Below are 23,105 nucleotides of genomic sequence, written 5' to 3'. Positions count from 1 at the left end.
AACCACTGATTTCTATAATCCATTCCGCTAGGCAAAGCCCGTTGAGAGATTTCCATAACAGATCCACTTGTGCTGGGCATGAGGGTGGGATGGGGTCAGGGGAGGGTTGGAAGGCTCAGAGGAGGAGCTCACAGTCTAGTTGGGACAACAGACCCTGCACAGATGGGACAATTAAGGAACAATACCCGCAGAAAAATGGCAGCACGTTCTGGGAACCCGGAGCCACTCATTTCGGACAGAGGCCTTGGCTGGGCCGGGAAGGCAGCCACGCTGGTCGGGTATCAGGAGTCCCCACTCCAGCCCTGGCCTGGCCACCCACCAGCTGTTGGTGACGATGATAACACCAGCCTGGCAGAGCTGAGATGGGCAGCGTTTACTCTGGTTTCCCTTCTCTGCAGCTGTCCCCACCAAATGCTCCAGGAGGAGCCCTGTGACACCTCCACCAAAGATGCCTTCATTTCCATAGGGTCATCTGTAAGCTCTTTGTCACCCGTAGGGGATAAAAGGTAGAAATTCAGGTGGTAGCAGGCAGCTTGAGACTACAGAATAGGGCTGAAGTGGCATATTTGGCCAGCACTCCACAAACATTCATGTCACAAATGAAGATGGACATACTGACATACGCAGGCACTCACAAGAGACGGGGGTTAGACCCAGCCTCACATATGGATAACTGCACACGCAGATACATATTTGCACACGCTCCTGCTAGAGATATACCCACAGTGGTACACAGACAACAGATGGGCCCACACATGCTCACACGTGCACACCCACACAGCCACATGCACGCACACGTGATGACTCACCCTGGAAGGGGTTGGGCCTCCTCTCTCCCATGGACTGCTAGGAGGGGGGGCTCAGGGATGACAGTGAGGAGGAGGTCTAGGTCCCATCCTGTCCGTCTCAGTCTCCCAACCCAGGACCAAGGGCATGGAGCCCTTTCCCAGTTTTGGGGCACAAGGCTCAGCTCCCAGGGAACATGGTGACCAGCAACTGCCCCACACACCACCCCCAGGCCTACAAACCCCTCCTCCTTCACTGACCCTGGGCGGGGAAGGGAACAGCCTATTAGACAGTGCTTTGTGGTGGAGGAGGACAGGGCAGCCCCCTACACACACCCCGTCCAGAGCACCCCTTCCTGGCAAGTATATAAGAAATGGAGGTTCCACTCTACCCCTAAGATCAATGTGCAATATGGGGGCATGAAATCATAAAAGCAGGACTTCTCCTCTGCCCCTCTCGGAGCCAAGCCTCACCCCAGAAAATGGCTTGGCCACCACCCCTCCCCCCTGGCTCAGCTGGGGTCTGAGGTCAGGCCAGCCGAGCAGGGCAGGGACTGTGCTCTCAGGAATACAGCTGCTTGTGGGGTGGGGTGCAGTGGGATGGGGACGGTGGGGAAGGGGTCAGTCTCCAGACTGTCCGGGCCCAAGACCCTGCGCTAGGTCCCTTCGAGGGGGGCACAGTGAGGGGCGGGATATGACATCCCAGGAATGAATGGGTCAGGGGATACGGGTGGCCTGGGCTCTCCGGCTTCTGGCCTTCGCTCTGGGAACAGAGTTGTGTGCAGCTGGTGCCTCATGTCCTTTGTCGTTCGCAGAGTCAGTCCCGCTTGGCCCCCGATGACCCCGGCCTCCTCCATTCCAGGGGGCCCCAGAGTCCAGCCAAGGGCAGGGCTCCTGTGTCTGCTCCCCTTCTGGCTCCTTCTGGTAAAGCCACGGGGCTGAGCTCAGCCTTGAGTCAGGGACAGGGGAAGGTCAGAAACACACCGCAGGTGCAGCCAGGACAAGGCCTATGTGGCGCCGAGGTCCCTGGAGTGGTGGATGCCATTCAGGCGAGTCCCCTGTCTCTGCAGCAAAGAAGATGCTGGCAGGTCAGATAGAAACTTGTGCTTTAATTTATCTCTGTGTGTGTGAGCGTGGGTGTGTGTGTGCGTGTGTCGAACAAACGTCTCCGGGGCCTCAGTGCTGGGCCGCTGTCCTTGTTCTCTGCTCATCCTCACAGCCAATGCAGGCTCCCTCACTGGCGGGCGGCTCTGCCCCTGGGCACCCCGGCTGGCATGGGGTCAGTCTTTGGTACGATGCGGACACTTTGGTGTGCCGGGGGCGGGGTGGGGGGGCCACGAAGCGCTCATCATCTCTGCAACGCCAAGAGGAAGATGGCCATGGGCCCCCAGAGCTGTGGGCGGGACTGCCAGGGGGCTCCACTGCCCGGCATCACCACCACTGTGACGGGAAAGAGAAGGGAGACAGGCCAGGGCTCCGGTCAGCTCAGCAGGGCCAGGGAGGAACAGCCAGCAGGCCACGGGAGGGCTGTTCCTCTGCCCCCTCTCTGTGCTCACAGACACACTCGTAAGACATGAGGTGGTGAGCTCTGCCTGCTGGGTCCAAACCCTGGCTCTGTGGCTCTCACTAACTGAGACGCAGAGCCATTCACTCAACCTCAGCGGCCTCAGCTTCCTTGCTTGTAAGATGAGTCTAATAGGAAGAGCCACCCAGAGGACTGTGAGGAATAAATGAGGTCACGCACATACAGGTGTTTGTACCTTGCCTGGTACATCGTAATCACTTGGTAAACTCCAGCTGTTATTATTGCAAACACCTGGCCCCCAGTGGCGGAGGGGGAGGGGTACACATTCACACCTGGACACACACACACACACGGATGTACCCAGACACAGACGCTGCTACTGTAAACTTAGTAAGCTCATAGGAGGGTCTGGTGGCCTCATTGTCCTCCACACGGCCCACAGCCTGAGCCAGGGTGGGGCCCAAGGTGGGTACCAAACACATCAGCAGCTGTTCCCACAGTCACCAGCACATGCATCCCATCACCCAGCCACTCTGAACCCCAATTCAGACAGCAACGCCTCCCCTGACACAGGCACCCACCCACACAGTCCCCCAGAGATTCAGCACCCCCGCCCTCTTTCCATCCTGCACCTTTATTGGGATCCATCTGCTTCCTGGGACACTCTCCCTTCTTCAGTGTGACGTCATCTATGGCGATATCCCCCAGGTAGCCCGAGCCTCGAACCCCCTCAAAAATAATCTGGGGTGGGGTCAGAGAGCAGGGATGAGGGAGGTTCTGCACCACAGACTCCCAGCCCTTAGCCTCCGTCTCCCTGGAAGGCCCCCCATCCCTGCAAGCTTTTCTCCTCAGCTCCCAGGAGCAAGCCCTGGGCCCTCCTGAGGGCTCCCCGGCTGGAGCGATGGCCCAGGGCCTGGAGAGCTGTGAGGAGCCCTGGGCCCAGCAGACTCACCTGGAAGGGCCCACTGGGGTTGATGGGCACATGCGCCTGCTGCCACACGTTGCCCTTATTGCCACTGAGGGACCAGGCGTGCGTGTCCAGTGCCCCTTTGTTCCGGGACCGCACCAGGAGGTTGAGGGAGCCTGTGGTGGGTGTGAGGAGAGGGGGCAGTGAGGGGGCACCCTCACCTTTCCCCATTCACCAGGCTCAACTCCCTACCACTGCCCGCAGCACAGTCCCCGCTGGGCAGGATATTCTCCCCATCGCAGACTGGCTCGGTGTCCTGTTATCCCAGAGGGGACCTCAGCATGGGAAAGAAAGGGGACAGCAATAGGGCAGCAGGGCTTCCACTTATCAGGACGATTGGCAAATCTTCTTTCATTTCTTCCTTTCCATCCTAATCACCTAATTCCCCGCCCACACACTCACTCACTCACACACACACACACCCCCACACACAGCACCCTTCCCCCCTCTAGACAGGGGAGTTGTCCCAGGACACTGGGGCCCATATCTGAACACAGAGCAGGATTCCCGAAGCACGTAATGCACACGCTTGGTGGTACACGATACATGCAATGATTTCTGGAGGTACAGGAACGGACTTTAAAAATTTAACACTTGGAGGGTGGCAGGTGGGTGAAATGGGTGAAGGGACTAAAAAGGTACGAACTTCAAGTTATAAAATAAATAAGTTCTGGGGATGTAATGTACAGCATGGTGACTATAGTTAAGAATACTGTACTGCATATTTGAAAGTTGCTAAGAGAGTAGACCTTAAAAGTTCTCATCACAAGAAAAAAAAATTCTGGTGATGGTTGGTTGTTAACTAGACTTATTGTGGTGATTGTTTTGCAATATGCACAAATGTCAAATCATTATGTTGTACATATGAAACTAATATAATGTCCATTATACCTCAATGAAAAATTTCATACTTATATATATGTTTTAAGAGGTGAATAAAGCTAGCCTTTCAAACCCACAACTTCTCTAATATTGATGCTTAGGACAAAGCTAAGAAAAAAGGAGTTGATTCAAAGAAAGATATTAGTATATGTGCTACATAGCTGCGGTAAAATGTGAAATTTTGGAGTTATTAGCCTAGGGGTGCTGAGCCCCTTCGCCCACAGACCCAGGGGCCTGGCATTGTGGAGATGCTGAGGGGCAATGGAAGAGAAGGAAGGGATCAGGCCTTGATGAAGAGCACCCAGGCAATGTCATGCCCCCTCGCCGGCTCTTCTAGCCTATCTCAAGCCTCCTATGACATAAAGACTTGGCTCAGAGAGAAGGGGAATCAATCTTAGATGGCACCTGGTAGCTGGCATTTCCATGGCACTGCCCCAGACAAAGCCACACCATCTGTGACACCAGATAGACAGACCCCCCAGAGGGGGAGGGCCACCAAATGTTACCTGCCTGAGATTAAAGGAGTTGGCTCGGACCTAGGAGAGCCAGTGAGGCACAAGGACTGGGGACAGCTGGTGCCCAGAGCTGCCAGGTGGGGTAGGAGGGGAGAGGAGAGGAGGGACCTGGACAGCAAGAAACACCCACCCCTCCCCAGCAGCAGACCCAGGCCTGGGGGAGGAGCAAACAAAGGTTCAAGGCGTGTGGAGAACCCTCACCAGCAGATGGGGCCCTGAGAGGGCTGAAGCCAGCACCCAGTGGGCCGGGAGATGCCACACTGGCTTAGGCAGGGCCCAAGCCCCAGAGACTTTTGGGCTTCTCACCAGCCCCAAAGGGACCTCCCTCTCTTCCCCTTCCTGAAGATCTTCCCCGGTTCCAATCCCCCAACCTCCAGGGTCCAACCTCAATCTCCAAACCGTTTCTTCCTCCTCCACCACCCTGCCCCAAGGACCCTAAAGGGGGAACCCCACCCTTTCACTACTCAAACCAAAATTGAATTTCTGCCCCCTTCCCTGATCATCCCACCAGCTCCAAGATCTCCCCTCTTCCTGACAGTGTTTCACAGGGTCAGCCAGGGCCTTAAGGGTGCCTGCTCACTACATTCTTCCCTATCTTCCTGTCACCTCCAAAGCCACACTGAGCTACACGCTGCAGCCTGGATGCAGTCCGGCTTTCCAGACTCTGGGCTTTTGCCTGGGCTGGTCCCACTGCTTGAGATGCCCTCCCCGGCTATGTTCCCCTGACCGAATCCTTTTTGTGCTTCAAGCCCTCTCTGAAATGTCACCTCCTCCAAGAAGTTTTCCCAGGCTTCGGCCGGGAGCCCTCTGTGCTTCCTGTGAACTCTGAGACCTTAAACTGCAGTTCCCCATGCCCAGACCACTCCCTGCTCTACAGTGTGGCAGTTACTGGGATTCACATCCTCTCTCCCGATTTGGCTCCTGAGGGAAAGTCCCCATCAAATTCCTATCTGTTCTCGATATTTGAATGCTCAGTGAAGAACTTTCCATCACTGTCATCAGGGCTGACTGAAAAGAGGCTTCTCAGGGTAAGAAGTTACCTCAGGGTTCATCAAGCCCAGCCCTCCCTACCTCCCCATCATTCATCCATTCATTCATCTAATTGAGCAGGCACTATTCTAGACACCAGAGACACATCCATGAATAAGATAAAGAACTCTGCTTCCTGAAGCTTATGCTCTTTTGGCAGTAAGCACTATAAAGAAAATAATGCAGGAAAGGGATACAGAGGTGTTTTACATGGGGCTGTCGGAGACCTCTCCAAGGAAGCCTGAATGAGGGGAAGGGAAGAACATTCTAGGCGGGGGAAAATATCACAAGCAAAGGCTTCTAAGGCCTCAAGTACTTAAAGAAAAGCAAGGAGACCGGCGTGCTTGAACTGAGTAGAGTCAGGAGAGAGCAGCAGAAAATGAGGTCAGAGAAGCAGGCAGGGGCAGATCGGTACGGGAGGCCTGGAGAAGATGGTGATGGAAGGGGGCCGAGCAGGGGAGTAACATGACCTGGGACAGGGGTCACCTCCACAGCACCCCTGCTGGACAGTCCTCCTGTCTAGGCACAGGATAGCCCATTCCTTTGCTGGGAAGATCTGATGCTTATAGGATCTTCCTCAGGTGGAATTCAAACCTGCCTCCCAGAGGCTTTCAGTGACTGGTGTTTGTCCCACCTGCTGGGGGACACCAAGCAAGCTCTGGAGCACAGATGGCTCCCTCAGGGCTCTTTCTGCCCCCAGGCACCTGAGCATCCCAGCTCTTAAGGCTTGATCTCCCAGGGCCCTACTGTGTCCAACATGCTCTTCTTGCCCGTTGGGTCTCCCGTGCCCCTCCTGAGCTGAGGATAAAATGACCAACTGTCCCGGTTTGCCTGGGACGTGGGACTTCTAGTGTTAAAAGTGGGAAAGGCTCGGGCAAACCAGGATTGGTTTGAAGTGGTTACTCTAGCTGGGCAGGGAGGTCCTGCTCACCCTCACCCCCACCTACCCCACAGGAAGCTTCTCACGAAGTCCAGACCCAGGTCATGGGTGAATTGGATTGTGTGGATGGCCCGGGGGACCCCAGTGGCTGCAGAAGGTTCCATCCCACCTCATTCCAGTTCATTAGTTCGGCCCGACCCATCACTCTAGCTGTGGACACTTCACAATGAGCCTTTAGGTCCACACTTGCTTAAAGTCACTTCCTCTACCATGTCGCTGAGGAAAACAATGAAGCTTTCTATGGTCTGTTAAGGCCTGATCACCAAGATGCACAGTTTAGAGGGAAAAGCAAGGCACGGAACAGTGTGTGTAAAATGGAGGGAAAGAGAATATATGTGTACTGGCTTCTACATGCTTAAAGCATTTCTGGAAGTTTGCCCCAAAATCTAATACATTGATTGCCTCCGGGAAGGGACTCTAGGTGGCAGGAGGACTGGGATGGGAGAGGGACTCTCCTTATGCACCCTTTTGTACCTTCTGACCTGTGCAAAATACACTACCTTTCCCATAAATATGTAAACAAACAAACAAATAAATAAAATTAAAATTGTCATTTCCTCAGCAGAGTCTTCCATAACCAGCCCCCAGAGGCAGTCGGCTATTCCTTTTATCAGCTGTCTTGGCCTCTGTCCTTCTGCTGCAGACACACATCACAGTGGTCACCAAATCCTATCTGGTGCAATTAATTATTTAACGTCTGTCTCTCCCACTTGACTGTAGGTGCCAAGAGGATGAGGGATTTGTCCATCCTGTTCACTGCAGCACTAGATGCCTGGCACAGAGCAGGGGCTCTGGAAATGACGGCTGAACTGATGAGTTCATTGACTAATGTGGCACTCCTACCAGTGCCATCTCTTCCCAAAGGGCACTCCTTAGGTTCATGGTCATGCTCACGAAGTAGTACTTCCCCTCACTGCTCACAGAGCAGCTCCCTTCCAACCCTGCGTTTAGGGCTTGGGAGAGTCAGACAGACTTGGGTTGCTGTGTGATCTTGGGCAAATGCTTAACCTCTCTGGTCTATATGGTAACACCTCCCACACGTGGTGGTTGTGAGGGTTAATAAGACCACAGATGCATCCCTAACCCAGGATGTCACCTGGCACCTGGCAGGCACTCAATACATGCAACCTTTTAGCTGATTTCTCCATCCCCTCCAAGACTCATCCTGGTGGATCCATTTTCTTTGCACCCTCAGAAAGCCTTGATCATCTCAAAACCTCAGACAAGCTGGCTTTGGACTTCCCCCTTGCCCGATTCTGCTCATATTCCCTATAAGGATCTGTGATTCAGCCAACTTGGGACGCCCAGGCCTTACCCGGGCCAGTCCCCAGCTTCCTGTGGACACCCCTCCCTGCCCCAGCACACACTCGTGCAGCTTACCTGGTCCCTCGACTCACCGATATGCTTCCCGTACATGTGGTAGAAGAAGGAGACGCAGTAGAACTTGGCGCTAGCGTTGTACAGGGGACTCACCAACCTCGCACGGTCCCCCAACTCCCGGGGCCTTGATGTCTCAATGAACATGTAGTAGCCTGCAGGGAAGGGGGAGATGTGCCAACAGCCTCCCCCTCACCCCTCCCAGGCCTCTTTCCATCTGATTCCTTTTTGGCCATAGTATCAGCTGCCTGAATCCCAGGTGCCTCACCCCACCCCACCCGGTCCTCCCTGCCTCACGGCACAACACAGGAGTCTGGGCCAGCAATTGTGAGTGCTTAGCTCTGCTGCAGTTTCTCTTCTTCCCAATCCTCTAGCAGCTCAGAGCTGTTTCTCTCCTCTCAGACCGGGGCTCCCTGAGGCCGGGGCTGTGTCTCCTCTCAGACCGGGCTCCCCAGGGCTAGACCCCTCCCTGAAGCTGTTCTCCATTCCTAGCAGCAGGCCATGTCCTCACCCTCAGGGGTGCCACTTATGTCCGTGGGGGGACCAGTGTTGGGGGAGCGCTTGGGGTTCTGGGTGAGGGCATTCTGCCGGGTCCAATCAAAGTTGTCTGTCAGGTCCTGGGTGTAGCCGCAGATCTTCTCATCCTCAAAGTGGCAGGTGTTGTCTGTATTCAGGGCAGAGTTGGGAGGGAATGAGACAAAGAGAGTCAGCCTCCTCAAGTCCCCTGGTCCAGCTTTGCCTTCCTGGTCACCCATGAGACAGCTCCCATGAGACAGATCCAAGCAGTGGGCCCAGGATCCCAGGGCTTCAGAAACCAGGCAATGGAACCCCTGACCAATCTATTCCCGGAACAGGACTTCTTAATCTTTTTTGTGCCACAAACCCTTCTGGCGTCTAGTGAAGTTAAGAATCTCATCTCAGAAAAATTATTTAGGTGCATAAAATGAAAAACACAGGGTTACAAAGGAAATCAATTATATTGAAATACAGTTATCAAAATATTTAAAAAATAAATTTGTGATATAGTAGTAAGTGGGCTTCTCTATTATCTAATTAAATCACAGGATCCAGTGTTAGGTCTAACTACTGTAGTTTGAAATACTAATAAATGGAAATGATATTTAGAGATGGCTGCAAAAACTTTTAGGTGATGTGAAAACATTGGATTTCCACTGATGACAGAGTCACAGGTAGTGATTATACCACATTCCTACATTCATCATTGAAGATGTTAAATTTCTAGAAGCTAGGGAAAATAAAGAAGTAATTGTATGCCCTTCCAGGGTCCAGTTTCATGGACCCTCCTCATCCTTTGTAGGGGTGGTCCATGGATCTCAGATTAAGGACCTCTGCCCCAGGGAACAGAGAATGTGGATTAGCCTGGTCTTTCCATTTTTCTTTTGGGGACAGTGAATGGTGCTGAGTGAGGACAAAAGGCCCTGAGTTAGAGAGATGTCCTCCTGACTCCACCCCCACTTCAAGCCTTTAAGCCCCAGAATAAATCCTGGATGCAAATATCTCCAAGCCCAGCCTTGCTCCCTTCTGCTTTTTCTGTCAACTTCTGGCCTCCACACTATTTACTCTCTGGGTTATCTCTTGGGGTCCCTCCCACCCGGGGAGTCTTTGTGTCCCTAAAGGGAAGGGGAAGTGGGTAGGGGTGTCTCACCTGACAGATTGGGAGAGTTGATGGCTGAGAAAGCAAGCAGGAAAACCAAGTCAGAACCAAGGTGTGGGGCTGTGCAGAGGGTGCGTGGGCTTAGGAACAGGGTCCCCAGAGTAGGCCTGGGGGCCAGAGGCTCCTGGCCTGCAGTGACAGGGTAGGACACTGCACATTGGAGAACCCCAAGCTCAGGAACCACGTGGGGAATATGGAGGGGTCCCCTGGGCATGAGATGGGCCCACCTATCCCACCACCACAGCCACCACCACCTACGCTCTGTGTAGTGGATGATGCGGGAGGCCGTATCTCCAGCCCCGAAAGTGGTGTAGGGCGTGAGGCGGACCTCGTAGCTGTGGGGCACTCGAAGGTCGGTCAGGATGTACTCCAGCAGCTGCCCCTTCTCCACACGCCGCACCGGGATGGCCTTCACCATGGCGTTTTGCTGATTCAACTGTAGATACAGGGAGTTCCCAGATGCCCGACACCCTCCACCTAAGCACCAGCCCAGGCCCTGGTGTGACTTTCGGGGGCAGTGCAGGGGAGCAGAAAGAGCAAAGGACTAGGAGGCCCTCAGTTTCCTCATCTGTAAGATAGAGCAATCACCCCTTCCATGCCCACCTCCCAGGTGTTACTAATAAGTGATAGTAACACGTATTGAAAAATTAATGTGTGCTAGGCACTGTTCTAAATGCTTTGCAATTATTAACTCATTTAATCCTCAAAATAATGATCCCATCAGTTGGAACAGTATAATTACCCCCATTTTACAGATGAAGAAACTGAAGCCAAACAGATGTAGCTTGCCCAAGTTAATACAGAACTGAATTTTAGCTTAGGCGGTCTGCCTCAGAATCACACTCTTACCCTCCACCCAACTACCCCTTAGTCTGGGCAGAACCACATGCAATTAGACTGGACTCGAGACTCGTATAGTGGCTCTGGCCTTGTGTCCTAGAGACCCTGTAGATGAGACTTAAGCTCGTGCTTTAAGCTTCTGATATAAGAGTAGATTCTCTGTTTTGTGAGCAGGACTGGCTTTACCCCCCTTCCCCCACATGAACCCAGCAGACCCCTGCCTAATTCTCAGGGCTGTGCCCAGAGCATGGGTTCAAAGGGGACAGGTCCCTAGAGCGTCCCAGCTCCTGTGTCCAGAACACTTTTTCCCTGGCTTTGAAGAGTTATCTCTAAGAGGGTCAATGTGTCTCCAACCCCTTCCCCCTGGCTTGATGAGTATTCCCAGGGCCAGCCTGCACCCGAGCCCCTGTCCCCCTTGGCCCACCTGACGGACACTGAGTCTGTAGTTGAGCAAAGGGTCGACAGCGTCAGGCTCCCTCTGGGTCCACTGCAGCACGTAGGAGTAATTCTTGGACAGCTTGTGGCTGCGGGTGGGGTTGGGGGTGTCGAAGTAAAACTCCGGGCTGTAGGCTTTGGCTGAGAGGGCCGGGAGGGGGGCGCGGGGCCGTGAGGGGCAGGGGATGAGGAGAGACACAGAGAGAGGAGGTGTGGGAGAGGGCGACAGAAGAGGATGTGTGGTACAGAGAGGTGGGGGGAGACAAAATGAAGGAATATTGTGAGGAGAGGAGATGGTGGGAGAAGAGGAGATTGGGGAGAATGAGGGGTAGGCGGGAAGGTGGGAGATGGAGGAAAGGGAGATTGGGAATCCAAGAGGTGGTGTTGGTGAGAAGGGAGTGGAAAGTCCAAGGAAAGGATGGAAAAGAGAAATGTGGTTAAGACACAGAGAAGGGATATTAGAGAAGACACAGGGGAAGAGAATTGGATAGAAGACACCAAGAAGGGTCATGGATTTTGAGGTAGAAGGAAGGGAAGAGAGATAGAGAGCGGCCAAAAGGTGGGGAGACAGGGAAAGTGTGGGAGAACAGGGGAGGGGGAAGGAGGTGGGAAATGTCACAGGGGCCTCTGGCTGGCAGGGCTGGGTGGGGTGGGGAGGGGCTGGGTAGGTGGCCAGTGACCTGTGGCCCTAGCCCCCCACTGTGAGTGAGGAGATCCAAACAAGAGCTAAGGGGCACCCAGTCAGTCAGAGGCTGTTGGGAGAGCGGGGGCACAGTAAAATGGGGGACAGGCACACCTGGGGCTCTCCTCTGGGGTGCTGCTTCTGACAGGGTACCGGCTCTCTCCAAGGGAGGAAGAGAAGGGAGTGGGTCCGGCCTTTCCCCTCCACTCTCACCACGACCTTCCCTCCTTTCTGACCCACCCACGCCCATCTGCAGCCCCAAAATGCCCACCTGAATGACATGAAGAGATGGGGCTGAAAGGGATTTCGGGGCACCGAGGGGCCTGAACCTCTAGAGTGACAGCTCAGGAAATGTGTGCTGGCTGGCCCAGCGCCACCCACGACGTTCCAGGGAAGCTGTTGAGGCCTTCTTCCCTCCTCTAACAGCTCAGGCCCCTCACATTGGGCCCGCAGCCAGGAAGAGATTTCCTATCTGCAGCCTCTAGGGCCAAGGACGAAGGAGGAGGGGCTTGAGAAGTGACGGCTGAGATGCGGCGGTGCCCAGGGCTTGAGCGGGTCGGTCTAAACCTGACGTGGACAGGGCTGGAGGGAAAGCGATGCCTGCTACTCAAACAGGTGGAAGCAGAGAGCTGGAAGGGGTGGAGCCTATGCCTCACGTAGGCAGGGCGTAAGCCAGGCGTGAATGGGCCTTTAAAGGCAAGGGCCCGTACCTGGTGCTCCTGGGGCTAGAGGGGCGAAGTCTAGGCCTGGTGAAGGGAGCGGGCGTGTCAGATGCCAGGAGCCGGGCAAAGCTAAAACATGCGAGGCTTAGGCCAAGTCGAGGCGGGCCTCGAAAGGGGAAGGCCTAGACCTAGAGTGGGCAAGTGGGGGGTTCAGGGCTGTGAGAGAACGTCCCGGTTATACCCGGGAGGCCTGCGTGGGATCTGTACCTAGCATGGGCGGGTCCGGGAAAGGCAGGGCCCTAAACCAGGCGCAGTGAGGCCGCAAAGGGCGGGGCCCCAGGTGGAGCCTGGGCAGGGCTGGGGTTGGGGCGGAGCCTGGCCCCAGGTGGGCGGGGCTGGCTGGGGCGGGGCAGTCGGGACCCTCACCCGAGACCTGGAAGAGGCAGGCAGCGGAGCCCACGTCGTTGGAGATGCTGCACTCGTAGCTGCCGCTGCTGTCGCGGGTGACGGCGTCGAGGCGCAGCTCAGAGTGGTCGGGGGCCTCGGCGGCGACGGGGACGGCAGGCGGCAGAGGCAGCAGTTGCCCTTTGAAGCGCCACACTGCCGAGGAGATGCGCTGGGGGCTGCCTCGAAGCAGCGAGCAGCGCAGCAGCACTGGCCGGCCCAGTGCCTGGCGCACGTCCTGGGAGCTGGGCTCCACCTCCGGCGGGACTGGGGGCGGGGGCGGCGGTCAGCGGGGCCTCTCCCCACCGAGTGGGGTCTGAGGAGCGGCCCCATGGGGAGGCGACGTACTCGCCTCTACTCCCGCCACCCCTCCCCCCACCCCCCAGCATCCTGGAAGGGTCGCAGGGCGGATACATACTCACAACATTCAAAATAGCCACACTTATACCTCCCCGACCTGCAGATACCTACTCCTTCCCGGCCAAAACCTCCAGCCGAGCTTCCCAGACTGGGCCTCTATTCATGCCTCAAATGGTCCCCTCACCCTCCGTGTAATGAAAAGCAGCATAACGTCGGGATTTACAGCATGATCTCCGGAGCTAGATAGCTTAGGTTCAAACCCCAGCTCTGCCTCTAACTAGCTGTGAGATCTTAGGCAAGTTACTTAACATCTGTGTGACTCGGTTTCCCTATTTGTAAAAATGGGTGAATAACAGAATCTATACATAGGACTGTGGAGGGCTAGATGAGTTAGGGCATTAAAACACTCAGTGCTTGGCACGTGGTAAGTTAACTCTCGTCATTTTACTATCAGAAGCAGTGTGTTCCCTTGAAGTTTCCTTCCTCCTTCAAACTCCCAGTTTCACTTGGCAAAATCAGTTATTTCTTTGCTCACTGGGTCCCTGGGAATGAAGATGGAGTAGAAGTGCGGCAAGAGTCATGGACCTCCATGTCTTAGAGCACGGGGGTCAAGGAGGGTTTAGGGGTGTCAGCAGAGGGGTTTGGTTGGACTAGGGTGGGTGAAGGGGTGAAGAGGGGGCAGGCCTGACTGTAAACCGGGAGGGACAGCTCTGGACGGTAGTCTGGGTGGGGCGGTGGGACTCACACTGCACGTTCAGCTGCACCTGGGCCTCGCGGGGGCGCACGTTGAAGCCATTATAGCGAGCCGTCTGGCAGCGGTAGGTCCCACTCATGTCGCGGCTCACACGCTCCAGCCGCAGCTTCCCGTCCGAGGTCTCGAGGGGCAGCCCCGAGGGCAGCAACGCAGCGTCCTTGTCCACACGGGACCAAAGCACAGGCGGCCGCGGCTTGCCCCGCACCTCGCACTGCAGCTCGGCGGGCGAGCCCTCGCGCACGGTCACCACGGCCTTGCCCTTGGGCACGCTGATGGTGGGAGGCACTGCGGGGCAGGGAAGAGGTAGGAGCGGGGTTAGAGCTTCCCCTCACCGCCCCCCCCCATCCCCCGGCCTCTGCTCTGGGGCTCCTGCTTCCCTCCCACTAAGTGCGAGCCTCCTTTCCCATCCCCAATGTTCCACAGATCCTGCAGTATCTTCAAAGCAGAACTCCCCTCCCCAAATCCTCTCCACCTCCTGGGTCTCTACCTCAAGGTCTCCCAACTCAGAAAGAGTGTTGAAGTCGTCCAGGCCAATTCTTTCTATCCCCTTATCCCCAACATTACTAAGTTTGGGGGATTCCACCTTTTATTTATTTGGGGGGTTCCACTTTTTAAATAGTTCTGCTAAATATCTTCCCCCTCAATCCCTTCCTTCCTGCCTACTGGCCCTGCTCTAGTGAAAGCCTCCATCTTCTCTTTCTGGAGTGTTATCACAGGTTGGTAGTCTGTCCCCCAACATCCTTACCCTTTCTTCAAAAGTGAAAGAATATCTGGGCTTTAGCAGGACACACAGCCAGAATAAAGACTGTATTTCCCAGCCTGCCTTATGGCTAGCTCTGGTCACGTGACTAAATCCTGGCCAAGATGGTGTGAGTCTTTAAATGGAGAGGCAGTGCCTCTCTTCCTCCCTGCAGGCTGGAATGCAGACTGATGGCTGCAGCTGGCACTGCCATCGTGGACGAGGGGGCACATGCTAAAGATAACAGAAAAGCAAGACAAGATGGAGCCTGGGGCTCTGAGGATTTGGTGGAGCCGAGCCACTATTCCAGCCTGGACTGCTCACTTTTACTTAAAGAAGAAATACACATCTAGCTCATTTAAAGGCACCATTATTTAGGTTTTTTTCTGTTATTCACAGCCAAACCTAATCCAACCCAACACATTGCCCAAATTAAGGGTCTTTTAAAGACTTCCATGGGTCCCATCCCATATCACATCAAACAAATTAAATGTCTACATTAAATATAAATCGTAAATAACTCTACAAGGCAAGCTGAAGTCCAGTTATCTAGTTAGCATAATTTATACTCTGTAAACATTTATACATTTATTGGCTTTAACTCTGCAGTTTTCCCTTTGTATTTTGGAGCCAGTTAATTTTAATTTATTTTTCCAATTTTAAACCGTCTCCACAGGTCCTTAAAAAGCTTCTATGTCCTAGGCATCAAGCTGACGAATGAAATGAAGGAAATGGCCCTGTACCCCATTGATTTCCCTGTTTCTAAAACACCCCAGCTCCCAACCCTTCTTTGCCCCCACAAGATAAAGGGCTGTCCCATTTTGAGGCCATACTGCCCTCAGGTTAAAGCTCAAACTCCTTGGCTCTTCTAACAAGGCCCTTGGGCTCTGGCCTCTGTCAACCCCCAGCCTCATCTTCCTTTCCCATCCTGTGTTGCAGCTGTGGGATCCACTTGTAAGGAACATACTTCCTGGACACAGTAAGTCTCATACACCTTGGGGGCTCCCTGTCCCTCCTCTCATGGGCTTGAGCATGGGCAAATGCTCACATGGAAAATGGCTCCCCTAAGAAGCCTTCCCTGATGACCCCGGGCAGCCTGGTACTCCTCTTGTGCCCCCAGATGCTCTGAAGACCCCACCTTTAGCTCCTGAGTCTTATCTAAGGTTTGTCCTTCCTTTTCCTCCACCTTGCCTGACCCTTCTGCAACAGGTCTATCTCTCTGTCTAGGCAGTGAGCTCTGATGATGGGGCTGTGGCATTCGTGTCTGAGTCCCCAGCTCCTCACCCCAGACATGGCTCTGTGATTTGCAAAATGGATTTGTGGAATCTGTGGAGGCCTAGTCCACTCCCAAAGCCCAGCTCAGGTCTGTCTCCTTCTGGAAGCCTTTCCTGACACCTCCAGCTACACCTGGCCTCTCCCTGTTCAGATGTCAGGATGGGAAGAGCTTCCAAGGCCATCTGGTTCAATGTCTCATAGAGGAGAGACTGAGGCCCAGAGAGTTGAAGAGGCTTAGCCAAAGTCAGCCAGCAACTCGGTGCAAGGTACTGGGGGCTGGAGATGAGATTCCAGAGACCTTCTCCAAAGTCACTCCCTCCAAACTCTTGTAATTTTCAAAGTGTAAACCCTTCACGGGTGGCTGAGAGCAGGTTCTGAAGTCTGGTTGCCTGGGTTTGAATCCCAGCTCCACCATTTATTGATGTGTAACCTTAGGTAAGATTCTTAAACTCTCTTAGCCTAAGTTTCCTCATCTCTAAAAACTGAAGATGAACCATCTACCCCATAAAGTAAATCATGAAGGTGAATGAGATAAATATAAAATCATCAGAACACATAGTAAACACTCAGTAAATGTTGGCCATTATTTCATTATCGTTATTTATTATTATTGGAATAAAGACCCAAATCCTCTGCAAAATCTGGCCCCTGCCAACCTCTCCACTCTCATCTCACTCTATTCTCTCAGCCACACTCTCCTTTCAGTGCGCCAAATGCTTCATGTACTTTCCTGCCTCGGTGCCTTTGCGTATGCTGATTCCTTGGCCTGCTTTTCTCTTCCACCCTCCCTTTGCTCTCCTTTGCCTACTAAAATCCTGCCCCTCCCTCAGATCTCAGATCAAACCTGCTATCTTAGGAAACTCCTGACTCTCATGCATCACAGTTTGCAGTGATACATTTATTTGTGGGATGATCTGAAAAACATTTGCTACTAAGTTCAGTGTGGCCTGTTTTGCCCACCACTTTACTCCAGTGCGTAGCATAATGCCTGGCATATAACAGGTGTTTAATAAATGCATATGGCATGAACAAATGGTATCCTCCTCACTGTGGCCTCCCTTTCCCAAGCTGCTGCCCCCACCTCCCCTCTGTGGGTCTCTCCAGCCCCCTCATACCTCCCTGTTGCCCCCCTCCAGCTGCCCACCTGTCTCAGAGGAGATGTTGACCTCGACGCTCAGGTCGGGCACAGGTGCTCCCGGGAAGGAAGCCACACACAGATAGGTGCCATAGTCGCTGAAGTGTAGGTCAATGAGCTCTAGGCTGCTGGTGACAGCGGGCAACTCAGGGTCATTGCGAGTCACCAGCAGCCTCTTGGACATGCGTGCTGGCTTGCCATTCTTGAACCACTGGTAGGTCACCTTCTCCTGGGGCACTGCATCCACATGGCATGACAGCTTCAGGTCCTGGCCCAGCTGTATGTTCTCGCTCTCTTTGATCACATCTGGGGTGATCTGGAATGTGGCATTCTTCATGGCTATGGGTGGATGGGGAGGGAAAGGTGGCTGGAGCTGGCCCAAAGCCAGGGTTCCCTGTCTCACCACCCCCATCCAGATGCAGCTTCTACCCTCCAACTGGCCTTCCTGGAGTTTGGGGGCTACGATCCCACTCCCAGGAGAAACCATCACTTTCTCTGCTTGGAAATCGTTCTCCTCTCTCAGATGTGTTTCCAAAAGTTAAAAAAAAAAGCTCGCTGTAGAAAAGTGGGTTTAGTAATCAATACAGCCACTGTTGACCAAACATACACTATGAGAGGCCCTGTTCTAAGCACTGTATGTGGGTTTCCTCGTTTAGCCCATCCCACAATCTTTGAGGGAGGCATTTTATTTTCCCTATTTTACAAAGGAGGGAAATGAGGCTCAGACAGTTTAATTCACTTGCTCAAAGAAGTATTGGTAAATAGCCAATCTTGAATTCATACTCAGAGCCTGTGCTCTTAACTACTATGCTGCTTTATTTTTATTGTTGTTTTACACCCAGAATATACAAAATACAAATTTTGGAAAGAGGCACCAGAATGTAACACTGGTTCTATCTAGAGAATGGGACTGAGGGAAATTAAGGGGAAATTTTTAACTTGCCCTTTTGTGCTGTTTAGCTCTTTGCAACAAGTTTGTGTCATTAAAAAAAAAAAAAAAAAAGACCAATACAATCATTTTACATGCAATTACATAAAAATACAGAGTTTAGGAAGAAAATGGTCTGGCCTCCTTTAAAAATCTAAAAATTGTTTTATGTATGCCAAGAATTAGACAGAATTCTTAATATTAGGTGCTCATTGGAAAGGACTCTGCTACAACAGCCATAAATCAGGACTGGGCTGAGTGAAGCAGGCTGTATGTCACCCCGAGAGGTGACCACAAGTATTTGATGAAAATGGCAATCTTATCAACCCAGGTTTTAAAGGGCATATGGATCAGGTGGGGAAGAACAATCTTCTGATGGGAAAAGTACCATCAAAGGAAACAGTAGTCATTAGATAACCACAGTTTGACCATTATCTTTCTCACTACTTAATCATAATTAAGTAAAAAGTCATAGAGAGCTAGCTTCTCTTGGTGAGGAGAGTCAGGGAGAGACTGGTCAGTGACAGATGAACAGAGAAGAGTGTCCATCAGAAGATGCTCAATTGAATTTGACAGAAGCTGTATCTTACTTTCAAGTGCTAAAAAGCTGGAAACAAGCCTGGATCTTTAAAAAAAAATTTTTTTAATAAATTTTTAAACAACCACCTAAAGCTGCACAAGCAGAAGAATTTAAAGTTTCCTCCTTAAAGCAGAGCAGTAAAATCAAGATCTTATCGAGCAGCTAATGATAATTATTGAGGCTGAAATTTAGTTAGGAAAGTATTTGCACTTCTTTATATTGTGCTCCAAGTTTTAATCATTTTTACATTTAGTAATTATCTTTATACTCACTGAAATGCTTTGCTAATAAAGATTTACATATGAGGTATGTGGAAATGTGTGTTATTTTCACTTTAATTCTATTAATCATGTAGAAACCATTGTACAGGGAGAAAGTCAGGAACTTTCTCTTAGAGTCTGGAATGTCCACATTTAGCTTTTTGCAGCCTCAGTTTCCCAGTCTAAAAAAATCTAGGTAATCAACACCAGCCCTTCCTACTTCTTGGGTTGTTGAGGTTATATTTGAAAATGTATTGATTGTAAACTGTAAATAAAACTTTATGCAAATTTTAGTCCTGCCATCTGCTGGCAGACACCTGAATTGCAGGGAAATCAAAGTGCCTGGAACCTGCCTTCTCAGCCTACCTCCCCTACCAAGGAGAAGCAGACAGGCCCCTTTCCCATTTCAGTTCCCAAGGTACAGGGACCCTGTCTGCTTCCCAAGTTTCCTTCCACCCCTCCGGAGCCACGTACATCGCACCAGGAGGTTGACAGTCTTCTTGGCAGGGTTGCCCACATTGTTGGTGGCTGTGCAGTTGTAGTAGCCAGAGTCTTGGGCCTGCACTGAAGGGATGCTGAGGGTGCCACCCTGGGCCAGGGCACCCAGGGGCAGTGGACCTGGTCCATGGGACCACTGCAGCTGGGGCAGAGGATCACCGCCTGTCAGCAGACACTGTACCGTCACATTCTCCCCAGGGTTCACCACCAGAGTTTCGTTCACAGACAGCTTCAGGGCTGGTGGTGCTAGGAGGACAAGAATGGGGTCTTAGGGGACCATGAGGCAGGGCCAGATGTGGGGGAGGAGAATCAGGGAGGGAGTGGGGGCCGGGGAAGGCCTGCAGGGGGAGAAGGGAAGGAGCAGGCAGGAAGGAGGAGGGGAAACACTCGTGGTGATGTGCTTGGAGTCTTGCATGAGATGGGCACCACCTCCTGGTTGAGGACTCAGCCCAGGTGGGAAAGGGGATGGGCGGGGAAGTGCCTGTACCCGTGGTGTTGGTGAGCCAGAAGGTGACGGCCTTGTCCGGGATGCCACACACGTTGCGTACAGACACCTGGCAGGTGTAGCTGGCATAGTCCTGGGGCCGCAGGTTCTTCAGCTTCAGGACCTTGGTCTCCCCCTGGGCAGTGACCACTGGGGTGAGGGGCCTGCTTGGGTCTCACACACATTCACCAAGCACCAGAGGCTAAAGCAAATTCCTATTCAGGACTGAGCCTGGGGTGGATGGCACACTCCCCATACCCTGGGCTTCCATGGGTCTGAGGGTGTCCTGGTACACACTGGTCAGGACCAGGCCTCAGTTTCCCCATTCTAGGAAATGGAAGGGTAACGAGGGAATCCTGCTCTGTCTTACAACCCATACAAATACAGGGCTGGCCCTACAGGCCATGGCTACATGTGGAGTTCTGACAGCCACCTAGGAAAGCTGCCTCTGAAAACTCTCTTGCAGGATCAGGATGGCTTCATCACCATCTCCTAGGACTGCAGGAGAGCCATGGGAAGTGACTCATCTTTCTACCCCAACTCCTGCTGTTCCTGCCCGCCGTTCCAAAGACCCTGACAGCCAGCAACAGGCAGGGATGACTTGTCTGCCCCAGGAGGTGCCTCTCCTAACTGGCAAATTTCTTAGAGGACATGTTGCCTTGAGGACTCTCCTGTCCTCACCACTGCTTCCTGACCTTTCTGTCTCAATTCTGTCTGCCCCAGGTGGTCTGAAGCCCAATCAGAATGCTTGCTTCTGATGTCAGAAGAAACTTGTTGGAGTCAGGGCAGTCCCTGGAACTCCAGATGGTGAGGCTTCAGCCCCCCGGCCCCCTCCCTTGTGGGGTGCAGGAGGAAGAATGTGGGGTGAGCCATGAGGAGACCAAGCCAGCTGCCGCCCGTCCTGACCTGGGTGTAGAGGGGCTCATAGATGTCGACCCCATTGTCCTGGCTGTGAGACAAGGTGTCCAAGCCCCGCTTCCAGATGAAGCGGGCAGGTGGGTTGGAGTTCACCGTACAGCGCAGGAACACCGTCTTCTCCTGGTAGAAGTTGCCTCGAACATCGCTCACTGTCTGGTGTACTGTCAGCACTGGCTCGTCCAGGTCTGCAAGGGCACAGCCCCAGTGGAGTCAGATGCGTGACCCCCTAGGTGGAGGGCTTGGGCCCCTGGCAGCTCTCAGGGAAAGTTAAGCTACCCTCATGGGATGCTTCCAGAGAGCAAGACGCTCTCCCAGCCCTGCAAGCTTGAGCAACCTGTCAGAGGCAGGGGACTGGATATGTTGGCTTCTCAGCAGTCCCTCCCCAGGGACCTGCATTGGCTGGGGGGTGGGGAGGGCGGGGGGATGTGTGTATCTATCTTCACCCTCCTACCATAGGATGGAGGAAGCAGCTGCACACTGGAAATCAGGCCATGCCTGCCAGACCCTTCCAGCTGCAATAACTTGAGAAACGACCCTCAGCCCCAGGGTTTGTCAGGCCCCTGGGTGGCTGAAGGGGGACAGAAGAGAGGGCCTGGGGTTCCACCACTCTATCAGGTCCCACTTGGGGCAGGGGGGTGTATTTAATGGATAGGTTCATTGTAGATATTAAGATGGTGGCAGACAGACCTTTGGGCCTGGCCCCACAGCTTCTGGGTACCTAGGTCAGCCTGGATGGCACAGAGGCGGATGGCAAGAAGGGAGATAGCCTCTGAGTGGTCAAGGGAATATCCGTGGATGGCAGGCAGGGACTGAGGGCTTCCCATTCAACCTGTAGCAAGGACTGAGGGGTGCCTGGTCCTGCAGGTGTTGGGATAGGGAAGTTTCAGAGCTTCCCTGGGACAAAAGCAGAGACATGAGGTACTGTGGGAAGGACACTGGACCATAATGAGAAGAGACCTATGCAGTGAGCAAGTCACAAGCCTTTGGTCTCAGCTTCTTCATCTGTAGAATGGGTATAATCCAACCTGTCCTGCCCTCCCTGACCACTTTGCAGGGATGCTGCAAGGTTCATATGGGATTAAAGATAGAGATGGGTGAATGGTATAAGGTAGTGCACGTCAAAGGAACATCAGGGATGCCCTTCTCTATCCTGGAAAAGAGAAAGTCTCTACAGTTGTTCTACACGGAGGTGCCACTTCTCTACCCTTCTCCCCACTCCTCCTTCCCAGCCTGAGCCCCCAGAAGCAGGCCCCTGGCCCGGGTACTAAGAGGCAGACCCGACTCACACTGCACATCCACCCGGATGGACTTGATGGCAGGCACGCCCACGCCGTTCTCAGCCTTGCAGTAGTAGCGGCCGCCCTGCGTGCGCGCGATGCGCTCGATGCGCAGTGTCTCATTGAACACCGATGTTTCCTGGAACTTGTCCGACGCGCTGCCCGCGGTCTTGGTCCAACGCACCTGGGCCAGCCAGGCAGGGCAGAGTCAGACCGCACGGAGGGGGAGGGGGAAGGGGAGGGGGAAGGGGAGGGGGAAGGGGAGGGGGAAGGGGAGGGGGAAGGGGGGGGGGAGGGGGAAGGGGAGGGGGGTCCCCGCCCACCCCCATACTTTTCCACGAGCGCACATAAGGCATACCCAGGCCTGCAAAACTAACCCAAACAACCTCATGGGAATGCATGCTGGAGGTAGGACCTCTCAGTGAAGAGCCTGGGGAATCTGGGGTCAGGTGGAAGAGGCTTTTAAAAAGGCAGTATGTGCAGTTGTTAGCATCATGGATTTGCGGGCAAGTTACCCAACCTCTCCTGCCTTCCTTTCCGCATGTGTAAAATGGAAATATTACTCCCTTCCTAGGCTTACTGAGAAGACTAAATGAGTATATAATTCATTCCTGGAAAAGTAAGAATTTGATTAAATTTTTGTTATTCCACTTATTAGCTTAGTGGCCTTGGGTAGGTTACTCATCTCCTAGCTTCAGATTTCTCATCTGTGAAAGAGGTCTATGTGATAGCCAGCCTCCACCATGGCCCCCCGTGGTCCCCACCTCCTGGTATTCACACCTTTCTGTACTTTCCTCCCATTTTGTACCAGGGCTGGTCTGTGTGACCAATAGAATTTGGCAGGAGTGACGGTGTGTCACTGCTGTTCTCATCTCCTCACCACCCTCGACTCTACCCTCATGGACCCAGGGGTTACAAAACTTGGGGAAGGCTACATGCAGTTTCAGGACATTCAGACGTAGATCAGAGGGTGCTCTGGAAAAAGAACAAGACCATGAAAATGTTTTTGCTTTTTGTACTTGACATTTTGCAGTTTTACCATGATTTATCTAGATGGGGTGTGTTTACAAATGCTTAGGACTTGGTTTATCCATCTGAGAGTTCATACCATTCTTCAATTCTACAAAATTCTCAGGCTT

General features: G+C 53.1%; 1 protein-coding gene across 2 annotated transcripts in view; it reads right to left on the bottom strand.

Moving 5' to 3' along the window:
- Positions 1–189: 189 nt before the first annotated feature.
- Positions 190–23,105, bottom strand: part of MDGA1 (MAM domain containing glycosylphosphatidylinositol anchor 1) — a 56,096-nt gene continuing 33,180 nt past the window's right edge. Inside the window, exons 3-17 of one of the 2 annotated variants that reach the window (XM_029241587.1) lie at positions 21,976–22,150; positions 20,678–20,874; positions 19,775–19,907; positions 19,264–19,533; positions 17,031–17,360; positions 13,864–14,157; positions 12,741–13,025; positions 10,960–11,111; positions 9,954–10,131; positions 9,687–9,710; positions 8,532–8,684; positions 8,041–8,175; positions 3,263–3,393; positions 2,943–3,051; positions 190–2,225 (exon numbers count right to left, since the gene is read on the bottom strand). In XM_029241587.1, the coding sequence (XP_029097420.1) occupies positions 2,134–2,225; positions 2,943–3,051; positions 3,263–3,393; positions 8,041–8,175; positions 8,532–8,684; positions 9,687–9,710; positions 9,954–10,131; positions 10,960–11,111; positions 12,741–13,025; positions 13,864–14,157; positions 17,031–17,360; positions 19,264–19,533; positions 19,775–19,907; positions 20,678–20,874; positions 21,976–22,150 (2,658 nt within the window). In that variant the 3' untranslated portion in view covers positions 190–2,133. The remainder of the gene's footprint in view (positions 2,226–2,942; positions 3,052–3,262; positions 3,394–8,040; positions 8,176–8,531; positions 8,685–9,686; positions 9,711–9,953; positions 10,132–10,959; positions 11,112–12,740; positions 13,026–13,863; positions 14,158–17,030; positions 17,361–19,263; positions 19,534–19,774; positions 19,908–20,677; positions 20,875–21,975; positions 22,151–23,105) is intronic. The other variant, XM_029241588.1, reaches the window with a different exon arrangement.

The sequence above is a fragment of the Monodon monoceros genome, unplaced genomic scaffold, assembly GCF_005190385.1.
Source record: "Monodon monoceros isolate NGI ecotype Baffin Bay Population unplaced genomic scaffold, NGI_Narwhal_1 Super_Scaffold_3, whole genome shotgun sequence".
In the NCBI taxonomy this organism is placed as follows: Eukaryota; Metazoa; Chordata; class Mammalia; order Artiodactyla; family Monodontidae; genus Monodon; species Monodon monoceros.
The sequence above is the reverse complement of the archived record's forward strand: the minus strand, read 5'-3'. Positions and strand labels throughout refer to the sequence as shown.